Source organism: Coregonus lavaretus (genome assembly GCF_964263955.1).
Source record: "Coregonus lavaretus genome assembly, contig: HAP1_SCAFFOLD_228, whole genome shotgun sequence".
Taxonomy (NCBI): domain Eukaryota; kingdom Metazoa; phylum Chordata; class Actinopteri; order Salmoniformes; family Salmonidae; genus Coregonus; species Coregonus lavaretus.
This window is the reverse complement of record NW_028164795.1, coordinates 426,196-446,760: the sequence shown is the minus strand read 5'-3', so window position 1 is coordinate 446,760 and position 20,565 is coordinate 426,196. Positions and strand designations below refer to the sequence as shown.

Below are 20,565 nucleotides of genomic sequence, written 5' to 3'. Positions count from 1 at the left end.
TTCTACTCTGTTAGCCAGCACCTCTCCTAAACAGGTGTTCTACTCTGTTAGCCAGCACCTCTCCTAAACAGGTGTTCTACTCTGCTACCCAGCACCTCTCCTAAACAGGTGTTCTACTCTGTTAGCCAGCACCTCTCCTAAACAGGTGTTCTCCTCTGTTAGCCAGCACCTCTCCTAAACAGGTGTTCTCCTTTGCTACCCAGCACCTCTCCTAAACAGGTGTTCTACTCTGCTAGCCAGCACCTCTCCTAAACAGGTGTTCTACTCTGTTAGCCAGCACCTCTCCTAAACAGGTGTTCTACTCTGCTAGCCAGCACCTCTCCTAAACAGGTGTTCTCCTCTGTTAGCCAGCACCTCTCCTAAACAGGTGTTCTCCTCTGTTAGCCAGCACCTCTCCTAAACAGGTGTTCTACTCTGTTACCCAGCACCTCTCCTAAACAGGTGTTCTACTCTGTTAGCCAGCACCTCTCCTAAACAGGTGTTCTCCTCTGTTAGCCAGCACCTCTCCTAAACAGGTGTTCTACTCTGCTAGCCAGCACCTCTCCTAAACAGGTGTTCTACTCTGTTAGCCAGCACCTCTCCTAAACAGGTGTTCTACTCTGTTATCCAGCACCTCTCCTAAACAGGTGTTCTACTCTGTTAGCCAGCACCTCTCCTAAACAGGTGTTCTCCTCTGTTAGCCAGCACCTCTCCTAAACAGGTGTTCTCCTCTGCTACCCAGCACCTCTCCTAAACAGGTGTTCTACTCTGCTAGCCAGCACCTCTCCTAAACAGGTGTTCTACTCTGTTAGCTAGCACCTCTCCTAAACAGGTGTTCTACTCTGCTAGCCAGCACCTCTCCTAAACAGGTGTTCTCCTCTGTTAGCCAGCACCTCTCCTAAACAGGTGTTCTCCTCTGTTAGCCAGCACCTCTCCTAAACAGGTGTTCTACTCTGTTACCCAGCACCTCTCCTAAACAGGTGTTCTAATCTGTTAGCCAGCACCTCTCCTAAACAGGTGTTCTCCTCTGCTACCAGCACCTCTCCTAACCAGGTGTTCTACTCTGTTAGCCAGCACCTCTCCTAAACAGGTGTTCTCCTCTGTTACCCAGCACCTCTCCTAAACAGGTGTTCTACTCTGTTACCCAGCACCTCTCCTAAACAGGTGTTCTACTCTGCTACCCAGCACCTCTCCTAAACAGGTGTTCTACTCTGTTAGCCAGCACCTCTCCTAAACAGGTGTTCTACTCTGTTACCCAGCACCTCTCCTAAACAGGTGTTCTACTCTGCTACCCAGCACCTCTCCTAAACAGGTGTTCTACTCTGTTACCCAGCACCTCTCCTAAACAGGTGTTCTACTCTGTTAGCCAGCACCTCTCCTAAACAGGTGTTCTCCTCTGTTAGCCAGCACCTCTCCTAAACAGGTGTTCTCCTCTGTTAGCCAGCACCTCTCCTAAACAGGTGTTCTACTCTGCTAGCCAGCACCTCTCCTAAACTTGTGTTCTACTCTGCTACCCAGCACCTCTCCTAAACAGGTGTTCTACTCTGCTAGCCAGCACCTCTCCTAAACAGGTGTTCTTCTCTGTTAGCCAGCACCTCTCCTAAACAGGTGTTCTCCTCTGTTAGCCAGCACCTCTCCTAAACAGGTGTGCGTTTCTTTTGCCTCCAGTTTAAGGTAAAGGACACCTGACTTTATATTTAAAGCCTTTTGGAATCCACATTTTCCACTAAATAAGAAGTGATATTTCCTGGGGCCAGAAAAGGCTCTGCATGGTAGGAATGGCCCAGCAGCACTCCAACACTAGTTTGGTGAATTCCAAATGTTCCCTTTATTCTAGATTATTAACCTGAAATACTCACTTTACTTTCAAACTGCGTTGCAGTTTAGAGATTAGACTATGAGCTGCTCTGTCATCTCAAAATGGCCCCTGTACAGATACTTTGTTATTTTCAGATTCAACTGCAGTCATGGCCTCACCCCTTTATATACCAATAGTAACCAGAGGGTGGCGCTAACAGTCAGTTTCATGTGATTGCAGTAACTTCTGACATTATGCTAAATCTTGATTCTATTTTTTTTATAGTGCATCTTCAAGACATCTCTTACATTATTTTAGCTAAACTTATAATTTACTCCAAACCAGGTTTAGTTGTGTTTTTTCTCTCCAAAATATGATTTACTGTAGTTCTACTGTAGGCCTACTGATTAGTTTCCATTTTGAAAACTGCTGTCTGTCAGCAACTAAGCTCAAGTAGCAGTTCTACTAACTAGTACTATCTCATTCCAGGTATTCATTCTCTTACTCTGTCCATTAGAATAGATTATTGTTCAGAAATACTTACTTTATTTTTCAGTTCTCTCCATATAGTGTTTTCTGCGCGGTCGCCTCAAAATGGATCCTGTAGAAAAGAAACATTTACTTTCATTTACATACTACACTTACATTTTAGTCATTTAGCAGAAGCTCTTATCCAGAGACACTTCCAGTTGGTCCTGGTGACTCCTGGGCCCTTATTCATAAAGGCAGTGTCTCAGAGGAGGAGTGTTGATCTAGGATCAGGTCCCCCCCTCTCCATGTAGTCTGATTCATTATGATCTAAAAGGCTAAACTGATCCCAGATCAACATTCATATGACTGCTGTCGCAGGTGACTCTTCAAGATGAGGCTCATGATTTATAAGTTATATACTTTAAAAAAAAATATTTACAGAAATTGTATTTAAACCAAGGAAGTTTGAGTTAGTAGCGATGAATTTGCATCTGTCAGCTGCTCTAAACCTATGTGATTGGATGTTATAGACCCCCATCTGAACAGTTTCTTTCCCCATGCTGTGGCCCTCACCAACTGGCCATCTGGCCCATAGAGACTAAAGGACTATACACTCTATGCTGCTCACCACATCAAGCCATCTCTGAACTGTACACTACCATCTGGCCCATAGAGACTAAAGGACTATACACTCTATGCTGCTCACCACATCAATCCATCTCTGAACTGTACACTACCATCTGGCCCATAGAGACTAAAGGACTATACACTCTATGCTGCTCACCACATCAAGCCATCTCTGAACTGTACACTACCATCTGGCCCATAGAGACTAAAGGACTATACACTCTATGCTGCTCACCACATCAAGCCATCTCTGAACTGTACACTACCATCTGGCCCATAGAGACTAAAGGACTATACACTCTATGCTGCACACCACATCAAGCCATCTCTGTGTGGGAAAGTATTGGGAAGACAGAAAGATAACAGTGAATATGAGACATGGGGACGTATTGGGAAGGTTTAAAGATAACAGTGAATATGAGACATGGGGGAAGGTATTGGGAAGGTAGAAAGATAACATTGAATTTCCCCCAAGTATCTCAAACAGGAAGTTAAATTAGTCACAAGGTTGTGCTAACTAAAGTAGTGTTGCAAAAGCCTTTCCACCCCACTCTTCCCCATCAGTCTCAAGAACAGAACATGTGGTTTAATGTAGAAACATGTAGATACAACAGAAACAAGATGTGATACTATCTACTTCTCTTTTACCAGAACAGAGACATTTCCCAGAGGATGCTGGTGGGAAGGGCTATAGGAGGACGGGTTCATTTTTAAAGACTTTTGTTTTCATCTTTTTACATTTACATTTTAGTCATTTAGTCATTTTTTTTCATACTGGCCTCCCACGGGAATCAAACCCACAACCCCGGTTGCAAACACCATGCTCTACCAACATCCCTGCCGGCCATTCCCTCCCCTACCCTGGACGACGCTGGGCCAATTGTGCGCCACCCCATGGGTCTCCCGGTCACGGCCGGCTACGACAGAGCCTGGATTCGAACCAGGATCTCTAGTGGCACAGCTAGCACTGCGATGCAGTGCCTTAGACCACTGCGCCACTTGGGTGTTAATGACAGTTTTTAATGACAGATCATAGAAACATGCTGTTTTCACAAACAGAAAAGTATTTTGAGCCTTGTTACCCATTTTTTTCACACCTATTCCCCACTTAATCTGCCAAGACAATGCGCCACTAATGAGTCTCTCTTTCCTCACTGAATAAATGACAAATGGATGAATGGGCGATAGTTTTGCACCTTACTTCACAATTGAATTTAAATTAGGCTTAACTGAATGATAAGGAGGGTGCAGATGTTGAATTCATTTAGAAGAATAGTGTAATGATGAGTTTGTGTTATGCCTGTTTATCAGCAGCAAATCATTTGACCACACACCTTGTGGATTGATACATTTATCTTTTATGTTTTACTTTGTAAAAATAAACTGTCACAGGTCTGTTTTATTTACTATAAGTCTATTACTAATCAAATGTATTGTGGGAAACGAAAACATGCTATGTGTTGCAGTCAACACAATCTCACACTCAATCCGTGCAAATATGCACAAAAAGCATGCATTTTTGTGTGGCTGATTTTGTGTGAAAATACACATTTTTGTACGACTTAATTCATAGGAAAATACATTTTTTGGGGGGGTGAATTAAGCCACACAAAAACACACAAAATCTGCTAAAATACTTTTTGTACATATTTGCTCGAATTGAGTGTGAGATTGTGTTGCAAAAAGTAGGCCTTTAGAATTACGCAAAACATATCCTTGACTACCGAAGTTGATGAGTGAACCAATGATGCCAGTCAGCCTCACAGCCGGCCCATCAAAACTACACCTAAACTATACCAAAACTCATTTCACACATAATAAGAGTTAGCCTATAGACCAGATTAAATAGTCTGATGAGTGACAATATTATCAGTGGTCAAATTGTACATGAAGAGATGGACGCATCTTGTATTTGACAGATGCAGGGAAAGGAGCATCTCTTTATCAAATCCTCCTTCAGAGTCACATGCAGGTAAAACATTGTGATTTCTATATAGTGCTGTATCTGAAAGAGCATATTCTGCAGTTTCTATGGCACTTACCTTTATCAAATAACTCTCAACATTCAAGAGGTGCAGCTCTATTTCCAAATGTCACTTTTCTCAACAATATCTGTACTGTCAATGTATTTAGCACATGACCACTCCAGCGCCAGCATTGCTCTGGCAACTAAGCAGAAACTAGTAACATAATGTTCTGTCGTCAATGGATGAATGGCCAATAGAAACCAGATAGAAACTGATAATGATGCATGTGACTTCAGTTTTGGTTAGCAGCGGATGTCGAAACCAAGTTGCTCAATGTCTTTCCATATCTGGGGAAAGATGAAACCAGGCCAGCGGGTGAGAGACTGTTTGACTGTGGTTTTGAGACACGTGGAGCCTTACATGGGCAAAGGCAGAAATGGGACCATAGACAGATTCTTCACATCAATTTCCCTGTCAGACAAGTTGATTGGAAAGAAGACTATCCTGCTCAGAACAGTGAACACACAAAGGCAGAAGCTGCTGGTAAAGCAACACTCACGGTGTGATGGAGAGTGGTAAAGCAACACTCACGGTGTGATGGAGAGTGGTAAAGCAACACTCACGGTGTGATGGAGAGTGGTAAAGAAACACTCACGGTGTGATGGAGAGTGGTAAAGCAACACTCACGGTGTGATGGAGAGTGGTAAAGCAACACTCACAGTGTGATGGAGAGTGGTAAAGCAACACTCACGGTGTGATGGAGAGTGGTATAGCAACACTCACGGTGTACAGATGTTAAATAAATAAGTGTTAGCTTCCTCAGCACCATGCACCCCACTGTTGCCACCGGCGGTATAACAATTCAATAATGATGAGACAGGAGGCAGGAATCAGTTCAACCATTTATCTGGAACGTGATCATCTCAACACATACAAACCCCCATGATGCTCTGCAGCACAACCCCAATATACAACAAATACATACATAAGTAAATGGACACTAAACAAAACTCATAGAGGAATTTAAATGTTCAGTTGTAGAAAGTAGGACCATGGGTCAGAAAGGTCAGTATGTTTGATAACTGGTTACAGAGGTGACATAACAAGCATAAGGTCCATTATAACACAGTGAAGTAGAGGTGGGAGCTAAAAGCAGACATGGACAGTGAGACGGTGTGAGGAGGCCAGGGGTGAAACACTAGATCAGGACAGGTAGAAATGGCAGGGCTGGAAATAGACACAGAGACACATTCTGATCATGGCTCAGACCTGACCTGAGACACCCAAACAGAAGATGCCATAGCAATGTCCTGTCCAGTAGGCTATATGGGATTTCCTTTCATCAAAATACAACACATGGAAATGTGTCCAGTGTGTGTGTCTGTGTGTCCAGTGTGTGTGTGTCCAGTGTGTGTGTGTGTGTGTCCTGTGTGTGTTTGTCCAGTGTGTGTGTGTGTGTGTGTCCCGTGTGTGTGTCCTGTGTGTGTGTCCAGTATGTGTTTGTGTTCATAGTGTGTGTGTTCAGTGTGTGAGTGTGTGTGCGTGTGTGTGTGTCCATAGTGTGTCTATCCAGTGTGTGTGTGTGTGTTCAGTGTGTGTGTGTGTTCAGTGTGTGAGTGTGTGTGTGTGTGTGTGTGTTTCCAGTGTGTGTGTGTGTGTGTGCGTGTGTTTGTGTGTGTCCAGTGTGTGTGTGTGTGTGTCCAGTGTGTGTGTCCTTGGTGTGTGTGTGTGTGTGTGTGTCCTGTGTGTGTGTGTCCAGTGTGTGTGTGTGTCTAGTGTGTGTGTCCAGTGTGTGTTTGTATCCAGTGTGTGTGTGTGTAGTGTGTATGTGTGTGTCCTGTGTGTGTGTGTCCAGTGTGTGTGTCCAGTTTGTTTGTGTCCAGTGTGTGTGTGTGTATCCAGTGTGTTTGTGTGCAGTGTGTGTGTGTGTCCAGTGTGTGTGTGTGTGTGTGTGTGTCATGCGTGTGTGTGTGTTCAGTGTGTGTGTGCCCAGTTTGTGTGTTCAGTGTGTGTGTGTCCAGTGTGTGTGTTCAGTGTGTGTGTGTTCATTGTGTGTCCAGTGTGTGTGTGTGTGATTGTGTGTTCAGTGTGTGTGTGTGATTGTGTATTCAGTGTGTGTGTGTTAAGTGTATGTGTGTGTGTGTGTTTTCAGTGTGTGTGTTCACTGTGTGTGTGGCCAGTGTGTGTGTGTGTGTTCAGTGTGTGTTCAGTGTGTGTGTGTCCAATGTGTATGTATGTGTGTGTCCAGTGTGTGTTTGTGTGAATCCAGTGTGTGTATGTGTGTGTGTGTCCAGTGTGTGTGTGTGGATGCGTGTCTAGTGTTTGTGTGTGTTAAGTGTGTGTGTGTGTGTTCAGTGTGTGTGTGTGTGTGTGTGTTTGTGTGTGTGTGTGTGTGTGTGTGTGTGTGTCCATTGTGTGTGTGTGTGTGTTTTTGTGTCCAGTGTGTGTGTGTGTGTTTGTGTGTGTCCAGTGTGTGTCTGTCCAGTGTGTGTGTCCTTTGTGTATGTGTGTCCTGTGTGTGTGTGTGTGTCCAGTGTGTGTGTGTTTGTGTCCAGTGTGTGTTTGTGTGTGTGTGTGTGTGTGTGTGTGTGTTTTCAGTATGTGTGTGTCCAGTGTGTGTGTGTGTGTCCTTGGTGTGTGTGTCCAGTGAGTGTGTGTGTGTGTCCAGTGTGTTTGTGTGTGTGTGTGTGTGTGTGTGTGTGTGTGTGTGTGTCCTGTGTGTTTGTGTTCAGAGTGTGTATGTTTGTGTCCAGTGTGTGTATTCCGTGTGTGTGTGTTCAGTTTGTGTGTCAAGTGTGTTTGTGTCCAATATGTGTGTGTGTGTGTGTGTATCCAGTGTATGTGTGTTGATGCGTGTCCAGTGTGTGTGTGTGTCAGTGTGTGTGTGTGTGTGTCCATTTTGTGTGTGTGTTCAGTGTGTGTATCCAGTGTGCATGTGTGTATGTGTCCAGTGAGTGGGTGTTCAGTGTGTGTATCCAGTGTGCTTGTGTGTGTCCAGTGTGTGTGTGTGTGTGTGTGTCCAGTGTGTGTGTGTGTGTACAGTGTGTGTGTGTGTGTGTGTGTGTGTGTCCAGTGTGTGTGTGTTCGGTGTGTGTATCCAGTGTGCGTGTGTATGTCCAGTGTGTGTGTCCAGTGTGTGTGTGTGTGTGTGTGTGTGTGTGTGTCCAGTGTGTGTGTGTTTGTGTGTGTGTGTGTGTGTATCCAGTGTGTGTGTGTCCAGTGTGTGTGTGTGTGTCCAGTGTGTGTGTGTGTGTGTGTGTGTGTGTGTGTCCAGTATGTGTGTATCCAGTGTGTGTATGTCCAGTGTGTGTGTGTGTCCAGTGTGTGTGTGTCCAGTGTGTGTGTGTGTGTGTGTGTGTGTGTGTGTGTGTGTGTGTGTGTCCAGTGTGTGAGTTTGTGTCCAGTGTGTGTGTGTGTGTGTGTATGTCAGTGTTACCATGGTTATTATTTACAGGGACACTGAGTCCCCATTATACCAAACCCTAAACCCTGGATAGAGGGGCTCAGTGAATGTGGAGTGGAATGTGTTCAGGTGGGTCAGTGTGTCAGAGGAGACTCTGTAGAAGGACAGAGTGCCGGCTGGCCAGTCCAGATACACTCCTACTCTGTGGGAGCTGGAGGAGGGGACGTCTATGGTAGTGGACTTCTTATTGTGACAGGCAGAGTAACGGTTGTCAGAGCAGAACAGACTCCAGGACTTGTTATTCCATCCAATCCTACAGTCATCACCCCATCCTCTCATGCTGATTCCTTTATATGCCACTCCTATAACAGCCCCTCTCCCACTCCACTCTACCTCCCAGTAACAGCGCCCAGTCAGACCCTCTCTACACAGCACCTGTCCATAGTCCTCAAATATCTCTGGGTGATCAGGATACGGCTGCTTCTCTCTCCTACATGTCACCTTTCTGTTCTCCTCAGACAGAGAGAGGCATCTGTTTACTGTGTTTAGGTCCAGTGTGAGATCACAGACATCTGATGGATGAAACCAGAAACAATATTAGAAATCATCATCATTCACATTAGAATGTTAACTCGCTTTTCACTAATTCATTTAATGTAGATGTTTCTAGGTATCAAAATGAGAAGTTAAGGTAACTTGAGACTTGTTGAATGATCATATGTTATACTGTATGGTAATATAAAACACACTTATTCCCATTAATTACACACACACACACACACACACACACACACACACACACACACATTTCTAAAGTAACACGAATACGGACACAGACAAACACACATTGTCAATGCAACTCTTTGTAAACTTTGGTGTCCCTGATTTGTGCTTCTGTAGAACTACAGCTGATATTTAATATGACCAAGTAAGTAATGATGGTGGTCTTTGACTTTGACTTCACTTGAATTAAGACTTATTCTTAGTCATATTTTTCACAGCAGTCAACACTCACATTTTCTAAGTCCAGGTTTCATTGTGTTCTCTCCACCATGTTCCACACTGTAGCGGTAAGCAGAAGAACAGACAGTCATTGAGGGATACACCTGAACTCACACACACACACACACACACACACACACACACACACACACACACACACACACACACACACACACACACACACACACACACACACACACACACACACACACACACACACACACACACACACACACACACACACACACACACACACAATCTTTATATAACTTAGTCCAAGTGGTGGTCAGAATGTTTGTCTTAACTAACCTGATAACTCCAACATGTCTGATATGAACATTGACATAAACCCTCTACATACTTGAGTTTCTCCAGTCTGCAGTGTGGATCCTCCAGTCCAGCAGAGAGCAGTCTGACTCCTGAGTCTCCTGGGTGATTGTAGCTCAGGTCCAGCTCTCTCAGGTGTGAGGGGTTTGACTTCAGAGCTGAGACCAGAGAAGCACAGCCTTCCTCTGTGACTAGACAGCCTGACAGCCTGCAAAGAGTCAAATCATATTAAAATCACACTGCTATTCTTTGGTGGTGAAAATAGTGGCAGTATATTTTTTCAACATTTTCAGATATATCAGTGTCCTGAAACCTGACATATCTATTCATAAATGAATGTATCATTATTAGAAATGATAAATTATCAAAGTATTGCTTGTAGATAGAAAAATGCATATGACAAATATTTGAGTAGACTGACCAGAGCAGTTTAAAAAGCAGTATCAGTCAAAAGACAGACAGTGAGGTATCAGATTTAGATTGTATTGAGTATACAGTCCACAGTATATCTATTTTGACAGTGAAGCTAACATTTTAAATGTGGCTCTATACTCCAACATTTTGGATTTGAGATCAAATGTTTCATATGAGGTGACAGTATATAATGTCACCTTTTATTTGAGGGTATTTTAATACATATCTGTTTCACCGTTAAGAAATGAAAGCACTTTATGTATCTAGTCCCCCCATTTGACGAAGTCATAAGTATTCTGACCAATTCACTTATAGTGTATTAAAGTAGTCAAAAGTTGAGTATTTGGTGCCAAACTCATTGGTTGCATTTGCAGTTTGTTTTGGTTGTGTTTTGGGTTATGTTTTATCCAATAGTAACTGAATGGTGGATGATGACTGGAGAAATTTTCAGTCTAAGTGAGTAGATAACATGTTTCTAAACACTACTAAATGAATCCTGATGATGCCATGATTAAGAAAAATAATGAATGAATCATGAATAATAATGAGTGAGAAAGTTACAGAGGCTACAACAAAACATGCTAACCTCTCACCATTAACATCAAATAAAAGGTGACATTCTGTACTGTTGGCTGATATGAAACATTCTATCTCAAATCCAAAATGCTGGAGCATAGCACCAAATTTAAAACTGTAAGCTTCAGTGTCCAAACACAAATGGTGTGGACTATGTGTGCCTGGTAAACACATGTGGATCTGGTGAACAGTTGTCACTTGTTGACCAACTACAGGAATACTGACCTCAGAGTCTCCAGTTTACAGTGGTGATTCCCCAGTCCAGCAGAGAGCAGCTTCACTCCTGAATCCTTCAGGTCATTGTTACTCAGATCCAGCTCTCTCAGGTGTGAGGGGTTTGACTTCAGAGCTGAGACCAGAGAAGCACAGCCTTCCTCTGTGACTAGACAGCCTGACAGCCTGCAAAGAGATTCACAAACACACTGTTAATTTAACAGAGCAGCATTTGGTTTAGTCTCTTAAACAACATATAGATTCATCTTCCGTCTCCTAGAAATTTATGATCATATTGTTATACTAATGAGAACATCAATGCAGTGATTCAATATGTTATTCAATAATACATATTTTTCTCTAAACTGAATATTTCTTCCTGATGATTAGTACTTAAATGTCTTTTTATGTACTCACAGAGCAGCTCTGGAGGCTTTGACCACTGGCAGCAGCCTCAGAAGACCTTCCTCTGATCTGGAGTATTTCTTCAGGTCAAACACATCCAGCTCCTTTTCTGAAGTCAGCAACACAAAGACCAGAGCTGACCACTGTGCAGGAGACAGTTTTTCTTCTGAGAGACTTCCTGATCTCAGGTAGCTTTGGATCTCCTCCACTAGAGAATGGTCATTCAGTTCATTCAGACAGTGGAACAGATTGATGCACCTCTCTGGAGAGGGATTCTCCCATATCTTCTCCTTGATGTACTTGACTGTTTCTTCATGGCTCTGTGAGCTGCTTCTTGTCTTTGTCAGTAGACCTCGTAAGTGCTTCTGATTGGACTCCAGTGAGAGGCCCAGAAGGAAGCGGAGGAACAGGTCCAGGTTTCCTGTCTCACTTTGTAAGGCTTTATCCACAGCACTCTTGTAGACAGTAACTTCAGTAACTTGCGGTTCGGCCATTAGATTATCATTGTTGTTGATGAATGAGAGGAACACATATACAGCAGCCAGAAACTCCTGAATGCTCAGATGCACGAACCAGTACACCTTGTCCTGGTACAGCCCACATTCCTCTTTAAAGAGCTGTGTGCACAATCCTGAGTACACTGAGGCTTCATTGACATCAATGCCAGCCTCTTTCAGGTCTTCTTCATAGAAAATCAGATTGCCCTTCACAAGCTGTTGAAAAGCCAGTTTTCCCAGTGACAGAATGCTCTCTTTATTCCAGTGTGGACCTGTCTCTTCTTTCCCAAGATACTTTTCATTCTTCTGTTTGGTATGAAACTCCACAAGGTGTGAGTACATCTCAGTCAGAGTCTTGGGCATCTCTTCTCTCTTATGTTTCAGCATGTTTTCAAGGACTATTGCAGAAATCCAACAGAAGACTGGAATGTGGCACATGATGTGGAGGCTCCTTGATGTCTTTATGTGTGAGATGATTCTGATGGCCAGGTCCTCATCACTGAATCTCTTCCTGAAGTACTCCTCCTTCTGTGGGTCATTGAACCCTCGTACCTCTGTCACCTGGTCAACACACCCTGAAGGGATCTGATTGGCTGCTGCAGGTCGGGTAGTTATCCAGAGGAGAGCAGAGGGAAGCAGATTTCCCTTGATGAGATTTGTCAGCAGAACATCCACTGAGGTTGACTTTGTGACGTCACAACAGATCTTGTTCTTCTGGAAGTCTAGGGGCAGTCGGCACTCATCCAGACCATCAAAGATGAACAGAACTTTGTACTTGTCGTAGTTGGAGATTCTTGATTGTTTGGTTTCCTGTGAGAAGTGATTGAGAAGTTCAATCAAAGTGTGTTTTTCACCTTTCATCAAATTCAGCTCCCGAAAAGGGAATGAAAATAAAAATTGGACATCCTGATTTGCTTTTCCTTCAGCCCAGTCCAGAATGAACTTCTGCACAGAGACTGTTTTTCCAATGCCAGCGACTCCCTTTGTCAGCACAGTTCTGATAAGTTTGTCTTGTCCAGTTAAGGGTTTGAAGATGTCGTTACATTTTACTGCAGTCTCTGGTCTTGCTTGTTTCCTGGTTGTTGTCTCAATCTGTCTCAGCTCATGTTCATTATTGACCTCTCCTGTTCCACCCTCTGTGATGTAGAGCTCTGTGTAGATCTTATTGAGAAGTGTTGGGTTTCCTTGTTTAGCGATCCCCTCAAAAACACATTGAAACTTCTTCTTTAGATTAGATTTGAGTTCACGTTGGCAAATCACAGCAAGCTCATCTGAATGAAGAACTAACACAGAGGATATTAATATTACATCAGTTTTAATGCCTATAGTATTGTAAGACTATGTCATAAAGTTTTAAATTAAATGTGTACATTTTTAATGCATTCCACACTGGAGTGACTGATTCTATCACTATTATTATTTGGCATTATTAAAGTTGCCTATATTTCTCTTTCTGTCTAAATTAATCACCACAACACAACACATCCCCGCTGCTACTTGATGAGGTCACTAGGTGTTGTGTTAAGGCTGCTACAATATCACTGAGTTACACAGCTACTTTAGCTGTACTTTAGCTACAGCTTTTAAATGTTCTAAAACAGCATTCAACATGAGGCAGACAGCTCTTACTTTTCTCCAGTGTGTCAGCAAGCTCCTTCTGGTTCATTTTCCTCAGGACGTGCAGTGTGATCTTCAGAGCCCCCTCTCTGGCACTGCTCTCCTGCTTCTCATCTTCAGCATCCACCACTTCCTTATCCTGCTTCTGACTCTCAAAGCCTTCTGGGAGTTCTGGACTAAGAATCCTCTTGAACATCTTCAGCTCGTTCTTCACAAATGTCATAATATTCTCTTCAAGCAACTGAAATAAATCAAGTAAATAAGTTAAGCAAGAGACTAAATGCTTTCTCATTAACACATTAATGAATGATGACAGATCAACTTTACTTGAGGTAAACAAAAAGAAATGTACATAACAGGACCACATACACTGAATATGGAGGCCAGGTCTGTTTGATGACTCTGGGAAGACTGACCACTGAGAATCTCTGACTCTGATCTCTCCTGTTGGTTTCTGGGGACAAAACATGAGATTACATCTCCTCATCCAGGGAGTACACACACACACACACACAAAAACACACACACACACACACACACACACACACACACACACACACACACACACACACACACACACAGGGAGGGAATGTTGTGTTAGTTTAATATTGTTTCAGGACTATGAAAATGTAAAAAAGGATTAGCCTATGGATTATGAAAACAACAAAAATAAATGGGAAAATGAGAGAGGAGAAATGACTGGAGACAGTGTTGTTTAACTCACTGACCATGACCCATGAGTTCTTCTTACCTTTGTTCAGTAGAAAAGTCTCCCTCTCTAAACATTATAGGTTGACCCATAGACCGGTCACTCTTCATGGACACACAGCTGGGGACAGGGGAGGCTGGTCTCTCCTGCTTGATTGGGCTTCAACACAACAGAGACAAACATTACGTCTCTCATCTACTCTGAGCTCAGATGGGGAAACAAGAGTTTCATTCCAAAACACTATATATCCATTTTCAGAAATGTTGGTCAATTAGCTTTTATTGTTTAAAGAAATTATTAAACCACTACCAGGCTTTATAAAGGTGTCTAAAGTGTGTAATTTCCACTTTAAAATGTCAGACTTGATTTGCCCTGATGAAAAATGTATGAACCCCTTCAGAAAATATCCCTTAATTATAATTTTACCTAAAAATACACATTTGCTATTGCTGCAGGATTATGTTACTGCTGTGAGAAACAGGGTCAAATTAAGATATGGCATCTGTAAATGCATTCATCTTAAGGTAGCTAGGTGAGACAACCACGTATCACAGTCAAATATACAGGATACGAACATTACATTCCAGCTAAACAATGGTTTTAAATCACATCTAAAATCTACAATAGTTGTATTGAAGGTACCCATTAGTAATCATTTCTGATGAAAAAACACAAATGTGATTTTCTTTTCTCCTATATAGCACTTTGGAATATAAATTCTTAAACAAAATTGTCATCTCACCTCTTAGTTTTGGTGTCATGTCCCCCAGAGAGACTCATTTTAGAGGCAGGGACCCCCTCCTCTCTCTCCCCAGAGAGACTCATTTTAGAGGCAGGGCCCCCCTCCTCTCTCTCCCCAGAGAGACTCCTTTTAGAGGCAGGGCCCCCCTCCTCTCTCTCCCCAGAGAGACTCCTTTTAGAGCACTGACCCCTAAACAGAGATGCAGCATGTTGGTTGCGGTTAACACAGTGTTCTCTTTTATTCTTAATCTCTTAGAAATAAAACATTAACTAACAGACACATCCAAACAGTCAGGTGATTTAATGCAATGACTTTTTCTAGCCCAATAACTACTCAAAACCCACCCAAGAGGCCTGACAACTAGGCCAAAACATAGACCCTGATAGGCCTACATCTTATTTCAGACAGCCTCCAGTAGCCTGGGCAACATGTAGGCAAGATGTAAGCTGAATGATTTAGCAGCTTGCTTAGTTCAAATTGACAGATTCATTTATTTAACATGAATAGCAAGACGATGTTGAGGTAGGAAGTGCTTCTGTTGCCCAGTAGCCTGCTGGAATAGGCTACTGAGGATGGGGTCGTAATTTCAATCTCTGAATGAAATTTTAATAATATGGATATGAACTGAATAGGCCCATGCTTGTCAACAACAGCCAGGTTATTTCTTTACCTGTAGCCTAATCTCTCTCTCTCTCTCTCTCTCTCTCTCTCTCTCTCTCTCTCTCTCTCTCTCGCTTTCTCTCTCTCTCTCTCTCTCTCTCTCCCTCTCGCTCTCACCTGCTGTCTCAACCTCTGAATGCTCGACTATGAAAAGGCAACTGACATTTACTCCTGAGATGCTGACCTGTTGCACCCTCTATAACCACTGTGATTATTATTTGACCCTGCTGGTCGTCTATGAACATTTGAATATTTTGAAGAACGATCTGGCCTTAATGGCCATGGACTGTTATAATCTCCACCCGGCACAGCCAGAAGAGGACTGGCCACCCCTCAGAGCCTGGTTCCTCTCTAGGTTTCTTCCTAGGTTCCTGCCTTCCTAGGGAGTTTTTCCTAGCCACCGTGCTTCAACATCCGAACATGCGCTGTTCGGCACGAGTTGACCGTTAGAGCCAATTACGTGTTTCTGCCAATGACCTTCAAATCAAATTGTATTTCTCACATGCGCTGAATACAACAGCTGTACACTTTACCGTGAAATGGTTACTAACGAGCCCTTTCCCAACAATGCAGTTAAAAAGTAAGATGAAATTAGCTAAATAAAAAAAGGAAACAGTAACACAATGAAATAATAATAATGAGGCTATAAGGAGTACCAGTACTGAGTCAATGTGCAGGGGTACCAGGTAGTTGAGGTAATAACTAGACTATATACAAGGAGTACCAGTACTGAGTCAATGTGCAGGGTACCAGGTAGTTGAGGTAATGACTAGACTATATACAAGGAGTACCAGTACTGAGTCAATGTGCAGGGGTACCAGGTAGTTGAGGTAATAACTACACTATATACAAGGAGTACCAATACTGAGTCAATGTGCAGGGGTACCAGGTAGTTGAGGTGATATGTACATGTAGGTAGGGGTAAAAGTGACTAGGCAATCAGGATAGAGATTACATCTCCTCATCCAGGGAGTGCACACACACACACACACACACACACACACACACACACACACACACGCACACACACACACACACACACACACACACACACACACACGGGGAATGTTGTGTTTGTTTGATAATGTTTCAGGACTATGAAAATGGAAAAAAGGATTAGCCTATGGATTATGAAAACAACAAAAATAAATGGGAAAATGGGAGAGGAGAAATGACTGGAGACAGTGTTGTTTAACTCACTGACCATGACCCATGGGTTCTTCTTACCTTTGTTCAGTAGAAAAGTCTCCCTCTCTGAAGTTTATAGGACGGCCCATACACCGGTCACTCTTCATGGACACACAACTGGGTACAGGGGAGGCTGGTCTCTCCTGCTTGATTGGGCTTCAACACAACAGAGACAAACATTACGTCTCGCATCTACTCTGAGCTCAGATGGGGAAACAAGAGTTTCATTCCAAAACACTATATATCCATTTTCAGAAATGTTGGTCAATTAGCTTTTATTGTTTAAATAAATTATTAAACCACAACAAGGCTTTATTAAGGTGTCTAAAGTGTGTAATTTCCACATTAAAATGACTTGATTTTCCCTGATGAAAAATGTATGAACCCCTACAGAAAATATCCCTTAATTATAATCCACCTAAAAATACACATTTGCTATTGCTGCAGGATTATGTTCCTGGTGTGAGAAACTGGGTCAAATTAAGATATGGCATCTGTAAATGCATTCACCTTAAGGTAGCTAGGTGAGACTACCACGTATCACAGTCAAATATACAGGATACGAACATTACATTCCAGCTAAACAATGGTTTTAAATCACATCTCAAATCTACAATAGTTACATTGAAGGTACCTATTAGTAATCATTTCTGATGAAAAAACACAAATGTGATTTTCTTTCTCCTATATAGCATTTTCTAATATAAATTCTTAAACAATATTTTCAGCTCAGCTCTTAGTTTTGGTGTCATGTCCCCCAAAGAGACTCATTTTAGAGGCAGGGCCCACCTCCTCTCTCTCCCCAGAGAGACTCCTTTTAGAGGCAGGGCCCCCCTCCTCTCTCTCCCCAGAGCGACTCATTTTAGAGGCAGGAACCCCCTCCTCTCTCTCCCCAGAGAGACTCATTTTAGATGCAGGGCCCCCCTCCTCTCTCTCCCCAGAGAGACTCCTTTTAGAGCACTGACCCCTAAACAGAGATCCAGCATGTTGGTTGCGGTTAACACAGTGTTCTCTTTTATTCTTAATCTCTCAGCAATAAAACATTAACTAACAGACACATCCAAACAGTCAGGTGATTTAATGCAATGACTTTTTCTAGCCCAATGACTACTCAAAACCCACCCACAAGGCCTGAAAACTAGGCCAAAACATAGCCCCTGATAGGCCTACATCTTATTTCAGACAGCCTCCAGTAGCCTGGGCAAGATGTAGGCAAGATGTAAGCTGAATGATTTAGCAGCTTGCTTAGTTCAAATTGACAGATTCATTTATTTAACATGAATAGCAAGACGATTTTGAGGTAGGAAGTGCTTCTGTTGCCCAGTAGCCTGCTGGAATAGGCTACTGAGGATGGGGTCGTAATTTCAATCTCTGAAATGAAAATTAATAATATGGATATGAACTGAATAGGTCCATGCTTGTCAACAACAGCCAGGTAATTTATTTACCTGTAGCCTAATCTGGCAGACTGTTACCCTCGCTCTCTCTCCCTCTCCGTCTCTCTCTCTCTCTCTCCCTCTCTGTCTCTCTCTCTCTCGCTCTCTCTCGCTCTCTCTCGCTCTCTCTCTCTCTCTCTCCTTGTCCCGAACCTGCTGTTTCGACCCTCTCTCCTTCTCTCTCTCTACCACACCTGCTGTCTCAACCTCTGAATGCTTGGCTATGAACAGCCAACTGACATTTACTCCGGAGATGCTGACCTGTTGCACCCTCTATAACCACTGTGATTATTATTTGACCCTGCTGGTCGTCTATGAACATTTGAATATTTTGAAGAACGATCTGGCCTTAATGGCCATGTACTGTTATAATCTCCCCCCAGCACAGCCAGAAGAGGACTGGCCACCCCTCAGAGCCTGGTTCCTCTCTAGGTTTCTTCCTAGGTTCCTGCCTTTCTAGGGAGTTTTTCCTAGCCACAGTGCTTCAACATCCGAACATGCGCTGTTCGGCACGAGACGACCGTTAGAGCCAATGACCTTCAAATCAAATTGTATTTCTCACATGCGCTGAATACAACAGGTGTACACTTTAACGTGAAATGCTTACTAACGAGCCCTTTCCCAACAATGCAGTTAAAAACAAAGAAAAAGTAAATAGTAACACAATGAAATAATAATAATGAGGCTATAAGGAGTACCAGTACTGAGTCAATGTGCAGGGGTACCAGGTAGTTGAGGTAATAACTAGACTATATACAAGGAGTACCAGTACTGAGTCAATGTGCAGGGTACCAGGAAGTTGAGGTAATAACTAGACTATATACAATGAGTACCAGTACTGAGTCAATGTGCAGGGGGTACCAGGTAGTTGAGGTAATAACTAGACTATATACAAGGAGTACCAGTACTGAGTCAATGTGCAGGGGTACCAGGTAGTTGAGGTAATAACTAGACTATATACAAGGAGTACCAGTACTGAGTCAATGTGCAGGGGTACCAGGTAGTTGAGGTAATATGTACATGTAGGTAGGGGTAAATGTGACTAGGCAATCAGAATAGAGATTACATCTCCTCATCCAGGGTGTGCACACACACACACACACACACACACACACACACACACACACACACACACACACACAGGGAGGGAATGTAGTGTTTGTTTAATATTGTTTCAGGACTATGAAAATTGAAAAAAGTATTAGCCTATGGATTATGAAAACAACAAAAATAAATGGTAAAATGGGAGAGGAGAAATGACTGGAGACAGTGTTGTTTAACTCAATGACCATGACCCATGAGTTCTTCTTACCTAAAGTTTAGAGGTATATCCATAGACCGGTCACTCTTCATGGACACACAGCTGGGTACAGGGGAGGCTGGTCTCTCCTGCTTGATTGGGCTTCAACACAACAGAGACAAACATTACATCTCTCATCTACTCTGAGCTCAGATGGGGAAACAAGAGTTTCATTCCAAAACGCTATACAGTGGGGGAAAAAGTATTTATTCAGCCACCAATTGTGCAAGTTCTCCCACTTAAAAAGATGAGAGAGGCCTGTAATTTTCATCATAGGTACACGTCAACTATGACATACAAAATGAGGGGAAAAAATCCAGAAAATCACATTGTAGGATTTTTTATGAATTTATTTGCAAATTATGGTGGAAAATAAGTATTTGGTCAATAACAAAAGTGTCTCAATACTTTGTTATATACCCTTTGTTGGCAATGACACAGGTCAAACGTTTTCTGTAAGTCTTCACAAGGTTTTCACACACTGTTGCTGGTATTTTGGCCCATTCCTCCATGCAGATCTCCTCTAGAGCAGTGATGTTTTGGGGCTGTCGCTGGGCAACACGGACTTTCAACTCCCTCCAAAGATTTTCTATGGGGTTGAGATCTGGAGACTGGCTAGGCCACTCCAGGACCTTGAAATGCTTCTTACGAAGCCACTCCTTCATTGCCCGGGCGGTGTGTTTGGGATCATTGTCATGCTGAAAGACCCAGCCACGTTTCATCTTCAATGCCCTTGCTGATGGAAGGAGGTTTTCACTTAAAATCTCACGATACATGGCCCCATTCATTCTTTCCTTTACACGGATCAGTCGTCCTGGTCCCTTTGCAGAAAAACAGCCCCAAAGCATGATTTTTCCACCCCCATGCTTCACAGTAGGTATGGTGTTCTTTGGATGCAACTCAGCATTCTTTGTCCTCCAAACACGACGAGTTGAGTTTTAACCAAAAAGTTATATTTTGGTTTCATCTGACCATATGACATTCTCCCAATCCTCTTCTGGATCATCCAAATGCACTCTATCAAACTTCAGACGGGCCTGGACATGTACTGGCTTAAGCAGGGGGACACATCTGGCACTGCAGGATTTGAGTTCCTGGCGGCGTAGTGTGTTACTGATGGTAGGCTTTGTTACTTTGGTCCCAGCTCTCTGCAGGTCATTTACTAGGTCCCCCCGTGTGGTTCTGGGATTTTCGCTCACCGTTCTTGTGATCATTTTGACCCCTTGGGGTGAGA

At 43.0% G+C, this 20,565-nt stretch overlaps 2 protein-coding genes across 2 annotated transcripts in view; both read right to left on the bottom strand.

Annotated features, from left to right (window-relative positions):
* The window catches only part of LOC311116623 (NLR family CARD domain-containing protein 3-like), a 45,203-nt gene extending 40,164 nt beyond the window's left edge, over window positions 1–5,039 (bottom strand). The window contains exons 1-2 of the mRNA XM_084191685.1: window positions 4,918–5,039; window positions 2,322–2,378 (exon numbers count right to left, since the gene is read on the bottom strand). The gene's annotated coding sequence lies outside the window, so the exon portion shown is untranslated. The remainder of the gene's footprint in view (window positions 1–2,321; window positions 2,379–4,917) is intronic.
* Window positions 5,040–8,232: 3,193 nt separating this feature from the next.
* On the bottom strand, window positions 8,233–13,374 carry LOC311116620 (NLR family CARD domain-containing protein 3-like). The gene is made up of 5 exons (XM_084191683.1): window positions 13,309–13,374; window positions 11,200–12,962; window positions 9,609–9,778; window positions 9,261–9,307; window positions 8,233–8,817 (listed from the first exon to the last, which is right to left on the bottom strand). The coding sequence occupies exons 1-5, from the start codon at window positions 13,343–13,345 to the stop codon at window positions 8,291–8,293; spliced, it is 2,544 nt and encodes an 847-aa protein (XP_084047809.1). The 5' UTR covers window positions 13,346–13,374; the 3' UTR covers window positions 8,233–8,290.
* Between the last annotated feature and the right edge of the window lie 7,191 nt (window positions 13,375–20,565).